Below are 14,421 nucleotides of genomic sequence, written 5' to 3'. Positions count from 1 at the left end.
TAGGAAATCAAACTGTAGATGGAGTAACGGGAAAATTTGGCTTTGGCACAACAAATGAAGCTGGACAGAGACTCCTAGAATTCTGTCAAGACAACTCACTGGTCATTACCAACACACTGTTTCAATTGCCCAAACGACGCCTATACACCTGGACCTCGCCAGATGGTAAATGTCGGAATCAGATCGACTACATACTCTGTAGTCAAAGGTGGAGGAGTGCTGTACAGTCATGCAAAACAAGGCCTGGGGCTGATTGTGGATCAGATCACGAGCTCTTAATTTCCAAATTCCGGCTCAAATTAAAGAGGATTGACAGAGCTAAACCATCAAGCAGATATGACCTAAATAGCATACCTCTTGAATATACAGTAGAGGTTAGAAACAGATTTAATGGATTAGATTTAAGAGATAGAGTCCCAGAAGAGCTATGGTCAGAAGTACGTTGTGTTGTTAAGGAGACAGCGGGAAAGCATATTCCCAAGAAAAAGAAAAAGAAGAAGGCCACATGGTTATCGGGTGAAGCACTACAAATAGCAGAAGAAAGAAGGAATGCAAAAATCAAAGGGGAAAGATCGAAAATGTCTAAATTAAATGCAGAGTTTCAGAAACTAGCTAGAAGAGATAAGAATGCCTTTTTGAATGAACAGTGCAAGGAAGTTGAGGAAAATAACAGACTGGGTAAGACAAGAGATCTTTACATAAGAATTGGAGACATCAGAGGGAAATTCCAGGCTAAGATTGGAATGATAAAAGATAAAAATGGAAAAGATCTTACTGAAGCAGAGGAGATTAAAGAAAGGTGGAGGGAATATGTAGGCAATTTGTATAGGAAAGATGGGAATACTCCTGATGATGAAGTTACTCTGTTGTCAGAGCCAGAACCAGATATCTTAGAAAGTGAGGTCAAGTGGGCCCTAGAGAGTATTGCAAACAATAAGGCAAGTGGTTATGATGGAATCCCTGCAGAACTGTTCAAAATCCTAGGAGAGGATGCTGTGAAAGTGCTACATTCAATATGTCAGCAAATATGGAAAACCCAGCAGTGGCCAAAAGATTGGAAAAACTCAGTGTTCATCCCAATTCCAAAGAAGGGCAGCGCTAAAGAATGTTCAAACTACCGAACAATCGCACTTATATCGCATGCTAGTAAGGTTATGCTCAAGATCCTGCAAAATAGGCTTCGGCAGTATGTAGATCGAGAACTACCTGAAGAACAAGCCGGTTTCCGCAAAGGCAGAGGAACCAGAGATCAAATTGCTAATATTCGCTGGATTATGGAAAAAGCAAGAGAATTCCAGAAAGACCTATACTTATGCTTTATTGACTATGCTCAAGCCTTTGACTGTGTCGACCACAATAAATTGTGGCAAGTACTCAAGACTATGGGAGTACCAGATCATCTTATTTGCCTTATGAGAAATCTCTACTCTGATCAGGAAGCTACGGTGAGAACCCTATATGGAACAACTGAATGGGTCAAGATTGAGAAAGGTGTATGTCAAGGCTGCATATTGTCACCTTACTTATTCAACTTATATGCAGAGTATGTGATGAGGAATGCCAAATTAGATGAAACAGAAACTGGAGCTAAAATTGGTGGGATACATATAAATAACCTTAGATATGCTGATGACACCACCCTGTTGGCAGAAAGTGAAGAACAACTTAAGTATCTACTAATGAAGGTGAAAGAAGAAAGTGCAAAAGCTGGACTAAGGTTGAATGTCAAGAAAACAAAGATCATGGCAACTAAACCTATCACCTCCTGGCATATAAATGGTGAAACAATGGAGGTTGTTCCTAGTTTCATCTACTTGGGCTCCAAAATAACTGCTGATGGCGATTGCAGCCATGAAATTAAGAGACGCTTGCTCCTTGGGAGGAAGGCAATGGCCAACCTTGATAACGTTTTCAAGAGTAGAGACGTAACTTTAAGAACGAAGATTCGTATAGTGAAGGCTATGGTCTTCCCAGTAGCAATGTACGGAAGCGAAACCTGGACAGTAAGAAAGGCTGAGCGCCGAAGAATAGATGCATTTGAACTATGGTGTTGGAGAAAACTCCTTAGAGTTCCGTGGACTGCGAAGAGATCTAATAAGTCCATATTACAGGAAATCAACCCAGGCTGTTCACTGGAAGGTCAAATACTCAGGCAAAAACTAAAGTACTTCGGTCATATCATGAGAAAACATGATTCACTGGAAAAGACCTTAATGCTGGGGAAGACTGATGGTAACAGGAGAAGAGGGCGACAACGGATGAGGTGGATTGATGACATCAAGGAAGCCACGGCTCTCAATTTAGAAAGACTTCGGAAAATTGTATACGACAGGAAGAAATGGCGCACTTTGGTCTATGGGGTCACGGAGAGTCGAAAGCGACTAAACGACTAACAACAACAATGTCCTTGTTATATTTTTAATTTATCTTGTGTAAAATCAGCTGAAGATGTCCACATTAATGGACAAAACATGTCCTGACTTGAAGAATAAAACCAAAAAAATCAGTATTGTAAATGAAGAGTTTTTGATTGAGAATCCCACAAGATTAGCAAGGAGAGAGGATAAATTCCGACTTTCATATATTAAAGGGTATAAACAGAATTTAAACAAAGATTTCTACATTTCTAAACAATTTTTATCAATTTTAAAAAAAGGTGGGATTTGGTAGAATGTGATGATGTTCTTTTAAGAACGGAACATGCCATTCTTTGTTTGATAGTGTGTTTTTTAGTGTTTTATAATGAGTGTTATGTTTGGTGTTCAACAGACTGAAAATCTTTTAAGTTGCATTAAGTGAGTCAGCAATGAAAAGTGTGGCTTCCTTGTCCATTAATGTGGACACCATCAGCTGATTTTACACAAGATAAATTAAAAATATAACAAGGACATTAGTAACACATTAAAAATTAAAATTTGATTCAGATTCCGTACAAGTTTTGGTTTATAGACAATCCATATAACTCAACTTTTATGCTTGCTTTGAAAGAACTGTTTTACCGGAATTGTTTAAATAAGTTAATTCTTTGTTTTGCATAACAAGAACAAAGTTCCCTGTGAAAATTTCAGCAGTGTAAAGGCAAAGGAATATCTTTGAGAAATGCTTAGTGACAAAATGTGTTAAAAAGATCGATGGCCAAAAAAATGTTTTCCCATCTTATTTAAGGCAGCTAACCACATGTGGAAGAGAAACTGAAAATATGAAGGTGGAATAATATCAGTTTTGGTTATGCTTAGGTGCAACCAAGGTATTTAGAGTGGCTACTGCCTTCTGACTTGATATTTCTTGTTCTGTTTCTAGATATTTGTCCACAACGGGGCGAACATATGGGCGACCCATCAATGGACAGGCGGAAGTGGTTGGTGTTGCGTCACAGTCGTCTGGGCACGTATTCTGGCAGGCGATGGAGGGGCTGTTCATTCACCCGAGCGACTTCAATCCACGACAACAACACAGTCATCTCGATCACACAGAACTTTAGCGTGCATTGTCTTTCTTAAATGGCATTGTAAGTTGTTCAATACAGTCTAAACTAGAGTGCTCAGTGTGAACACTACTGGACTATTGCCTGGCATAGGAGGCAAATCTGTTGTTTTGGGATTACCAATAGTGGGATACTATCCATCATGGTCTGTGTTCGGATCTGTTGGACCTTTGGTGCAATATCTGTTGCCTGTTCATTATCTAGATAGTCATAAGAACTCTACAGGGTCACATGTTGCCATCATCCCCTGTAGCAGATTATTTATTGGTGATTTAGTGACTTGACGATCTCTGAAAGATAGATTTCTATCTTGACCAATAGAGTTCTCACAAATTTTGTGTAAAGCACAAATGTATCCAAATACATTATTTCTAACTGGAATCACGTTTGGAAGGTTAATGTTCACAGACACATTCCATTGCTGCGATTTCAGGGCAGGAACCAGGAATCTTTCAGAACAGATGTTCGGTCCAATCTGTTGACTACTACTTATTAAAATATTAGTCATATTCAGAGTATAAATTGTAGTTATGTAAGGCAAAAATGTGTATATATTTGCATATATAATATATTTGGGATAATGTATCTTTGAATTGTAGCTAGTTGGAGCTGAAACACAGCATCATGTCAGCCTTTTCATCTGGAGTACATGGTTAAATGTTGTACGAGGTAGATTTTCATGAGGAACACTGTTGAACGCAAGTTTCTTTCGAGTAAAAACGCAAATAACTCATCAGACTGAAGCAAGGAGGGAAAGCAACAATTTTTTCAGATTTTGCTTCATTTCACAATCTGGTAGTATGGTAGATACTTGATTGCCTGTCATTGGTTGCGGGCTGAGACCATGATGGATATGAGTCACTGCACTAAGTTTTTTAACTGTCTTACACTATAACTCAACTTGCTTTGAAAGACAGATCTCCACCAAGCTTGTTCATATCAACAGCTTTTGTGATTATTATTGATCCTGCAAGAGGAATCTCTTGGCTGATGGCTTCAACGAACCACTGATGTAGAACAGTGTCCAACTGATCATTTAGCCAGTTTTATAATGTTTTATATTTCACATGATGGTGTACAGTTTTGAAACGTTGCTTTCCGTGTCCACATCATGCCTGACATCGTTGATGCCTTCATCTGATAGTAAAAATTGACACAAAACTTAGCACGTTCACCTTTCTTTACACACATAATAATTTTCTGGGATAATCTCAACATTTCTCATTTATGTTTCTCAGCCATTTTATCAGTTTAGGGCAAACTTGGGATAGCACAGAAACACAGAAAAAGAAAAGAATATCTTTAAGCAGTATTGTGATGCAAAACAGAGGTTATACTGCAATCAATCACACTCGCTGCTCTAGTCATAAACAGTGTCTGAAGATAGGGCTGTGCTACACTTCTCTCATTGTTGGGTATGAAAAGGGAGGGAAGGGAGCGACATGATTTTAACAATATAATATTTAAAACGGTGTCATATTACTGAGGTAGACTCATAGTGGGAGCAACTTCTGATACAGGTGTGTCGAGGGGGTTTTGAGCGACTGTTAATACATTCACTCTTGGCCGTTTCCTAGCAACCTTTTAAAAAAAAATACAGGTGGCAAAGCAGCCCCACAACCAAAGGTACTCCTTCCACTCCATCAACATCCGCATGTACTAACCACCATTTATTTTTTGTGTAGGCCCTCCCCGTCACATTACCACAGGCTTCAGGAGAGTACCTCTGGCTCAACCTCAAAGACATTACCAACCTATGGTCATGCAAGTATACTTGCGTCTTGCAATACGTACCCATGGCCAGCAGGCAGTAATGATCAGTCTTTGAATGTTAAAAGCTTAGCATAGTAATCGCAAAAAATTTGTGTATATATTCAATTATAGATGGCCAAGATCTCAATAAAGTAGAACAGTTTAAATACCTTGGTTCTTTGGTCAGCGCTGAGTGTGACACTATTTTAGACGCCTGTGCACGAGTAAATGCAGCCTGGACAAAGTGGCGGCCAACAACTGGTGTTCTCTGCGATTGTTGGATACTGATCCACCTGATGTCCAAGGTTTACAGGACTATTGTTCATCCAGTCGCTCTGTATGGCTCTGAATGCTGGCCAGCAGCAGTCAAGCACGGGCAAGCACTTCATGTCGTGGAGATGCGCATGCTTCGCTGGTCACTTGGACTGACCCGGCTAGATCATGTCACCAAACTAGAAATCCAGAAAATAATGGGAGTTGCCCCAAAGGTAGACGAGATGCGCGAGACCCAGCTTTGATGGTATTGCCACGTAATGCGTAGAGAAGGTTCATCTATTGTACAGATGGCACTTCACATCTCACCATCTGGAAATATGCCACATGGTCAGCCTAAGCAATGCTGGCTTGATTGCCTTCAAGAAGACATGCTCTATGTTGATTTTGTTCCAAACTATGCACTTAATAGATCCAAGTGGAGATTGGTTTGCAAAACAGCAGACCCTGCTCCATTATGGGACAAACGCTAAGAAGATGATGATTCAATTATGGCAAACTACATCACATACGAGGGTTAAGGTATTAACTCCAAATAAGACACTAAACGCATATTGAAATTTGAAGCTTGATGTTTTTCACACCAAACCCCTTAAGGCACTAGGAAATTGTTATCCGCCTTAAGTGAGATACGGGAGTGAACGTGTTAACTCGTTTTCCAACGATTATATGCCAAGTCACTCAAAAAAAAAAAAGGTCAGTGCATGGGATTCCTCGCAGGTACACTGTTCTAAAACAAGTTGGAGAGGGGGCGAATAAGAGAGAGAACATGCAAAATAGGACAAACACAATGGCAGGTTGGTGTGGAAAGAGGGAGCAACAAAAATAGGAGACTAGGACAAAATTGGAAATACTCATATGTGCGGTTAGGGGCACGCAGCTGTGAGCTTGCATCCGGGAGATAGTGGGTTTGATCCCCACTGTCGGCAGCCCTGCAGATGGTTTTCCGTGGTTTCCCATTATCACACCAGGCAAATGCTGGGGCTGTACCTTAATGAAGGCCATGGTCGCTTCCTTCCCATTCCTAGGCCATAAGACCTATCTGTGTCGGTGCGACGTAAAGCAGATAGCAGTCCCCGATGAGCTCGTTTCTGCTTCCCAGCTTCATCAAGAGGGCGGGCATCAACACTCATTGAGAGCCATCGTGTCATATCTTCAGTCTTGATGTGGGATAAGTATAGGATGAGAAGAAAGCTGGATGAGTACAGGAAATGGGAAGAAAATGAGATGAATACAGGTGTTAAAAGAATAGGAATACAGGACAAACACAAAAGGATCCCAGTTGGATAATACAGGGAGTATAATTTGAAGACTTTTTAGCGGAATACCAAGGAAAAGAAGCGCAGCAAAGCGGAGGCAGTGAGTGCAGTTCCCGCAGTGGTGAGCAGACGTAATTGTCTCTAAGGAGCGGCATGTGATTACGCCTATAGAAACTAAATGAAAATGAACTCGCTAGATACAGGGTATCTCAGGAGGAATGGCCAGTATTCAGGGATATGACAGAAACAATCATTGGTACCAAAAAAACTTCATATGGACATATGTCCTATTCGGAATGGTTTCAGAGATAGAATACATTTAATGTACATTTGTTTTTAGGCAAGTAGTGCATACGTATTGCCCCCATCATGCCGGGCTCAGCTCGCCGGGTCGAGGGTCTCAGAGGTGGACCGTTCGCTATCGGCTGTGCAGAAATTTTTAAAGGCAGGGATAGATGAAGGACTAGCGACAAATGAAAGGAGACTAAAATAGGTTTACACATTTATTAAAACTGACACTCTTTTAAATAAAACAATTAAATTCACAAAATCTGGGTTTGATTCTTGAAAATATCTTCTCCTCGTGCTATCATTTATGAGGGATCTCGCTCAAATTAAGGTTCAACGACTGTTCGTTTCTGTAATAACAAATATAGGAATCATTAATTTACTGAAAAATTGATTGGAAAACAAATTAATATCTGATATCATTCTCCTATAATGATAATCAAATTGTTTAAATTAAAATATCCCATCTGGATTTCGCTTATTTTTACAAGAAAATGATTATTTTCTCTTCCTTATTTAAATTATTGAAAATTATTTAATTCATCAATTTATGGTTAGCAAGTCTTCCTTAGACTTTCCCTTTAACAATTACTTCATTTGTATAATTATTAATTGAATAAACTTCTTGTAATAAATTTTTACTTGAACGTATATCAACCTAAATTTTACTCAATTTTATGCAGAAAGTGATTGTACAATAACTAATAATTAAATCTCGTGACATCAGTCCACGGACGTTGCCTTCTCTTATTCACTTTAACTTAGTGAATTAGGCCCTAGTCTACCTTAAATTACAATAAAATCTTCTAAAGATTCAAAATTGATCCAATTACGGACACGCGAAATAATACAAATCGGACAAAAATTTGACGCACATAGTGGAGAATATCGTCACAAAATCATACAAGAAATATTCAAAAACACAGAATAGGATCAAATCACACATCACTCATTCACACATGGGTACACGGCATTATTATAATACTATTTACACGAACACTAACCCATTATTATTAAATTCAGGATTTACTGCAAATTAGGGAAATCATTCTCTAGATGACACTATCATGCACATCCCAGGTATCAATTTAGAATGTGATGGAATTAAGGTTATCACTTAAACGTAGAAATTAACTATACAACGATGTTCAAGGAATATTTTAAACAGAAATCATCCCAATTAAGCAAGTAGAATAACTACAACACAGGTCAAAATATTAGAATACGCGCTTACGGTACATGAGTTGCGGCATTTATTTTTATTCACCTATAATGTCGTGGCTCTCGATTACTCTGCACTGAAGTTCGAAGAAATCATGTCCAGTGACACATCTCTTCCCAAAATTGACTCTAATGGATGCATAAATTATTACTCAAAATATAATGCCCATCTGCAAGTCATACTCAAATTTATAGCGCAGAAAACATACATCTAATTCGTCATTACTCCGTCCGGAGAATTGCCATGTCCCAGGCTTACTTTACATAAAGTGAGCACACGATAATACTTTCCAAGAATAACTAACATTAAACCCATGACCTTATTAAATCATTTTAGCCCGTAATTAGGTTTAATTATTTTTACTCATTATTATTATTATTATATTCCTGACCGTGCATAATCTCACTCGCAAAGCTGTCGTATGAAGTTATTCGGATGACTCTAAACAAACTCGAACCCACAAACATGTCGTACAATCGTAGAATGAAATTCTACACTAAGAAAAACACTAGAACACTGTCCTAATTTGTCTCAATTAATTTTCAAATTATTTCAAAACCAATCAAAATTAACGCGGGGTTCATTTAATTTTTTTATCTCTCCTGCCTTCCAAATTCTTAGGACAGTTGAGGTCTCTCTCGATGACATACACTCATTTCTAACTAATAGAACAAATACACACTCATTCCAGAGCACTAACTACCTCTCACCAAAGAAAGAAGAATGAAAAGTCTAACTACTGCAAAACTAACAGAAATCTAAATGGATAAGGTAAGGCTACGTTTACAAACATTTTACAAAGATAGAAAGAAATTGAATTCTTAAAGAATACTCATGTGGCTGGTGTGAACTGGATTCTGGCTGATGACCTAGCACGTGGTCACATCACCTTCCATCGAACGAAGTCTCGCCCATGTCCGACGCCTTACATGTTTAGTGACTCATAGAGGAGCTGAAGATACACAGGAACTTGTAGTATTCTTCGCGGAACTGGATAACCATCTTGCAGTGAACTCGAACCAAGGACCTTCCTTCTTCCAAGTTCTCGTAGAAAGCTGAAACTAACAAAAGTCTTAGCAATAGCCCAGGATACACACACGATGCTTTATAATTTGGATGTAGACACTTATCTTAGGATAACCCTAAATAAAATCGTAGCTAAATTTTCCGAGTGTCTGAATTGCTGTTTATACAGTCCTCAATGCTTTCTCTAATGTAAAGTCTTCCAGTGAAGCAAACGACGTCCAGTCTCTTCCGTAGCTGCAGTCAGAGTAATGCTCAAATTTAGCGTCCCGAAGTACAAAAGCCTCTATAAATTTTTCTCTGGAATTACCATTAATTTCCTATCCTAAGACGTAGGTGTGTCCCTTAATTACATCTAATTGGTGGATTTGTTGCATTCCTGTGAAGATTGTCATTTTTATTGGCTGCTCCAGTTTCACGTCACTTGACTTTCCATTTATTGATCGATTGAGATCAGGCTGCTCGCCGGGTCACGTGGTACGCACACATGTGTTTGAAGGCCACATAACAGGAATTTCACCCTGCTTCCTCGTTCTCTTGGTAGGTCGGGAAAAACCGGTTCGCAAAGTGGCTGGCTCGCACTAGCACGGAAGTACAGAATCTCACCCTCTTGGCGATTAAATAATGTTCCAACACGCTGATGAAATAAATAATTTTCCTTTTACTAAATTATTACCACTTTTGAAGGGGACAGTATGTGTCTTACCCACCTAACCTCTTTGATGTTTTATTAGTTGCTTTCAACCTCTTTGCTCGGGATGTCTTTCTGTCATTAAACTAGCCCGTTGAACGCGCAGTTGTCCATGGTGTGTTGTGAGGGAAGTACTGTGAAGGATTGAGGGTGTATCAGAGAGAAGCATCGGTTGACTGTATTTGTACACACGCTGGCTAAAATGCCACACATCTGCACGAATGTAGAATTTGCAGATACAGTGTGTGTTTACGGCTTCTGCGATGTTAGTGCTCCTGCTGCTGTCTAGGAATACCGTCGGCGCTTTCCAACATGACAAATTCCTGATCGTAGTGTTTACCAGAGTTTTCAGCATATTGGATGAAACAAGTATTCTTTCAAGTTCCCATTTTTCTTCTGAATGTGTAGTTCAACAATCTTTGCAGGAAAGTCAACACATTGTTGAAACGGTGCAGTGTAGTCCTACTACCAGCACATGGCGACTTTCTGTACGTATCAATGTCCCACGAACACGTGTATGACGAGCATTACATACGGAAAACTTGTACCTATTTCAAAACGTCAAAGAGGTTGGATGGGTAAGAGCAAAACGTGCGTGCCACTAGCCCACATTAAATGTCGGAAACCATTCGGAAGAGAGCATGTGTCCACATTAAAGTTTTTGCTTCAAATGATCGTTCTTGTCATATGCCTGAATATTGACCATTCCTCCTGGGACATCTTGTATACAGACTCGGGACAAATCAATAAATTAAAAAAATGAACTAGTAAATGAAACTGCACTCGCCAATATTTACAGCAGATGTTGAAAGTGATCTTGAGCTGCGATGCAAGCTTCACATTTTGTAATGAGATTTGTTCTGTGAATTGACATATCCACTCAAATTAAACCATGTTTTGGTGCTCATCTTGCAGACCTTGTTATTATCCTAACATAATTTCTCAGTGTACTTTGCATCTAACATGGGTCACATCATCAACATTAATTTAAAATATCCAAGCTCTTTAGACTTAGTTAGTCTTGAAATAGCTAGCGTTTCACAGCCTTATCCCCACTTGAAGCAGAAGTGAATGTCGATATTGCAGTTCGTAATCTTCCTCTTCTTCGTAGTGATTTCCTGCTGGCGCAGGGTCTGCTCTTTCAATTTTGGCTCGCCATTTTGCATGATCTTGGGCATTGTGTGGTCTTAAGCTGAGATTCTTGCCAGCGCAGCTTTGGACATCCATATAGACGTTGCCCATTAATTTCAGAGGATTGGGTGAAATTGGCAACTGTTCCAGGTGTTGCACGCAAGACGTGACTACCATTCGAGACGGTTTTTCCCCATGCCTTCTCAGTGATGGGTGTGATGCCCATTTGCTGACAAATGGCATCGTTTTGGACATGATGCTGGAGTGTGATGCCCATCGACCAATGGAGTATACACATTTCCATGTTGTTTAATTGGCACTCCGTATCTTTCAGCTGGTTGTCATTCAACACTGTATAAAGCAACAGAATGTACTACCATGTGGTATATTTTGGACTTCAGATGTAGTGGCATCCTTCAGTCTCAGAGTTCCCTCCATTTCATCAATGCTGATTTTATCCTACTTCGCACTTCGTCGCATATCTCACCATCAGTCTGTAGGCAAGATCTTAGATACCTGAAGCTTCTGGTCTTCGATAAGGTCTCTCCATCAGCCGTTGCTTGGGATGATTTCCAGGTATTCAGTTGTCTTTTTGTTTAGTCTAAATGGTATTGTGAGAGACTACTGTTCCAGTGTTCGTCGTCTTCTTCCTAGGTTGGGCTGAATGGCTCAGCCGGTTGAGGCGCTGGCCCCTTCTGACCCCAACTTGGCAGGTTGGATCCTGGCTCAGTCCGGTGTTATTTGAACGTGCTCAGATATGTCAGCCTCATGCTGGTAGATTTACTGGCACGTATAAGAACTCCCGCAGGACTAAATTCCGGCACCTCATCGTCTCCAAAACCGTAAAAGTAGTTAGTGAGATGTAAAAAGCAATAACATTAATTAATTAATTAATTAATCAATCTTCACTCTGCAATCCGCTTCTGGTGGTATCAGCAAGTGCGACATCATCTGCATATAAGAGAGTCCAGGGGACACTCCTATGCAGGTCTCTATGATTGCGTTCAGATATGTTCCTTGTAATATTGAGCCATAAATAGAGAGATGGGAACATGAACTCAGGGAACATAAAAAGCAGCACATAATAGGACGAACACAATCACAGGTCAGTGTAGTAAGAGGAGATATGGACATTTTCCACATCTTTAAACACTGCTGTCTTCGAATAGATAGACTCTCTCCTCATCAACCCCACTTTTACATCCACCTCTTCTAGGCCCCCAATGAGCCCCAATATTCTTCTTAGGACATTTTAAATTTTTACAGACCGCCCGGCTAACGTAACCTAGATACAGTATGTGCTAGTTACATAATATTAATACATATATTCGAGTCATTGGATGCTCCAAATTAAAATGTAAATACTGTAAACGTGCTTATTTAAACGATATATCTTAATTATTGTCAGCATAATTGCATCAGTTACATTGGAGTTTAAATGTTTAGGGTGACTACCATGTAGTGTCGTGTGCGAGCGGTGTCTGGATAGCATGGAACCACATGCGAGCACTCAATTCCACATGTCACAAACCCATATCAACAGAGTGGAAAGCCCCTGTGTTACATGATTATGAAAGAGAAGTAGAATAGTAGAAGTTCCAAATGCTCTGTTGTGCCTTGTTAGTGATAACACTAAAATACTGTAGTTCAATTGTATAGTTATGTTTACCTGCCTGATATCATTGTTAATGCCCTGAGGGGAATAAACTGAAATGTTATCATATTAATTTTTTACGTAGTATACCCTGCCCGGCTACTCATTCCTGCCACCTAGCTGGCGAAAATTTCTGGGGAGAACGCTGGAGTTTGTTTTGGTTTTCCAGCTTCTTCGGGAGGGAGGCCTTCAACATTCATTGAGGGTCCGTCTCGACGGAACCTCTTCTTCTTGTGGGAAATGTAGGATAAAAAGAAAGCCGTATAAAGACAGAAAAAAAGAAAGAAACATCAAATAAAGACAAATACAGGGGTAGAAAGTTACGAACACTGAAACACAAAAGGAGAAGGGGATAAAATATTTAGACATCTCAACAATCACAGTACTTACTCTTCACATAGCTACAGAGTGATGAATAATTGTTTCAGAAATGCACGGTAAATTGCCAGTTACTCAGGAAGAATACCACTGTACAGTGCCATTTACCAACAACTGCTAAGATTTCATTTTCGGGCAAAATTTTCAAAGTTTTTTTTTAACAGGCCTTGTATGTTGTTGAAATAACTAGGTGGTTTATTAGAACTTTCATTACCGAGTGAGTTGGCCATGCGGTTAGGAGTGTGCAGCTGTGAGCTTGCATCCGGGAGATAGTGGGTTCAAACCCCACTGTCGGCAGCCCTGAAGATGGTTTTCCATGGTTTCCCATTTTCACACCAGGCAAATGCTGGGGTTGTACCTTAATTAAGGCCACAGCCGCTTCCTTTCCACTCTAGCTCTTTCCTAGCCCATCGTCGCCATAAGACCTATCTGTTTCGGTGTGACATTAAGCAACTTGCAAATAAAAAAACTTTCATTTTATCATATCGCTGCCCGTCGCATCAAAGTGTACATTTCTCAAAATGTAAGTTGTATTCCAGCATGGCTAAGGCAATATGGTGCTGCTGTTAAGCTATTTTTGTAAGGCATTTTGATATTTTCTTGTACTGTTCCTTAATAGGAAATAAGAAGATGGTTTGTCTCCAGTACTTGTTCCTTGTTTGCTTGAGCTATAGGGAAAGCTATGTTCTTTGCCAAGGGCAATTTGAAGTTATAAGCGAGGAAGTGTAAACTCTTGTCATCAGAACAAAATAGAACTCGGTTCTTATTCTGTATTAAATACACAGAGGAAAAAGTGTATTAACAATTAGACTAGCATTCAAAAGAATAAGTTTTAAGATTAAGATATATATATTTATTTGTAAGTGTGGCTTGAACCTTGTCACACTTACACGAGAAGTGTTTGAAATTAGTTTTTTTATTTCCTCCTAAATTTGTTCAACAAACTACCTAAGCAATGTTTTGTATTGTTGTGCATGTATGCATACTGTATATATGCAAGTAATCTGTGCACCAAAAATTTAGGAGAGACTATTCCAAAAGAAAAATTTGTGCAATATATTTTCCATTCACTGCGATCTTGGACTTAAGTCCGCTTACAAGTAACAGTATTGCAGTTTGCTGTGTCCTGAAAATTGTTTTCCGTGATTTCCCCATTCTCACACCACGCAAATGCTGAGGCTGTACCTTAATTAAGGCCATGGCCGCTTCCTTCCCACTCCTAGCCCTTTCCTATCCCATCGTTGCCTTAAGACCTGTCTGTGTTAG

The 14,421-nt window shown here is 39.5% G+C and overlaps 1 protein-coding gene across 1 annotated transcript in view; it reads left to right on the top strand.

Annotated features, from left to right (window-relative positions):
• The window catches only part of LOC136885425 (stromal cell-derived factor 2), a 52,087-nt gene that overhangs the window by 14,891 nt on the left and 22,775 nt on the right, over window positions 1-14,421 (top strand). Inside the window, exon 5 of the mRNA XM_067157952.2 lies at window positions 3,301-3,508. Within this exon, the coding sequence (XP_067014053.2) occupies window positions 3,301-3,481 (181 nt within the window). The 3' untranslated portion in view covers window positions 3,482-3,508. The remainder of the gene's footprint in view (window positions 1-3,300; window positions 3,509-14,421) is intronic.

This window comes from Anabrus simplex, chromosome 14 (assembly GCF_040414725.1).
Source record: "Anabrus simplex isolate iqAnaSimp1 chromosome 14, ASM4041472v1, whole genome shotgun sequence".
In the NCBI taxonomy this organism is placed as follows: Eukaryota; Metazoa; Arthropoda; class Insecta; order Orthoptera; family Tettigoniidae; genus Anabrus; species Anabrus simplex.
Note: the sequence above shows the minus strand (reverse complement) of the source record. Positions and strands in the feature narration are given on the sequence as shown.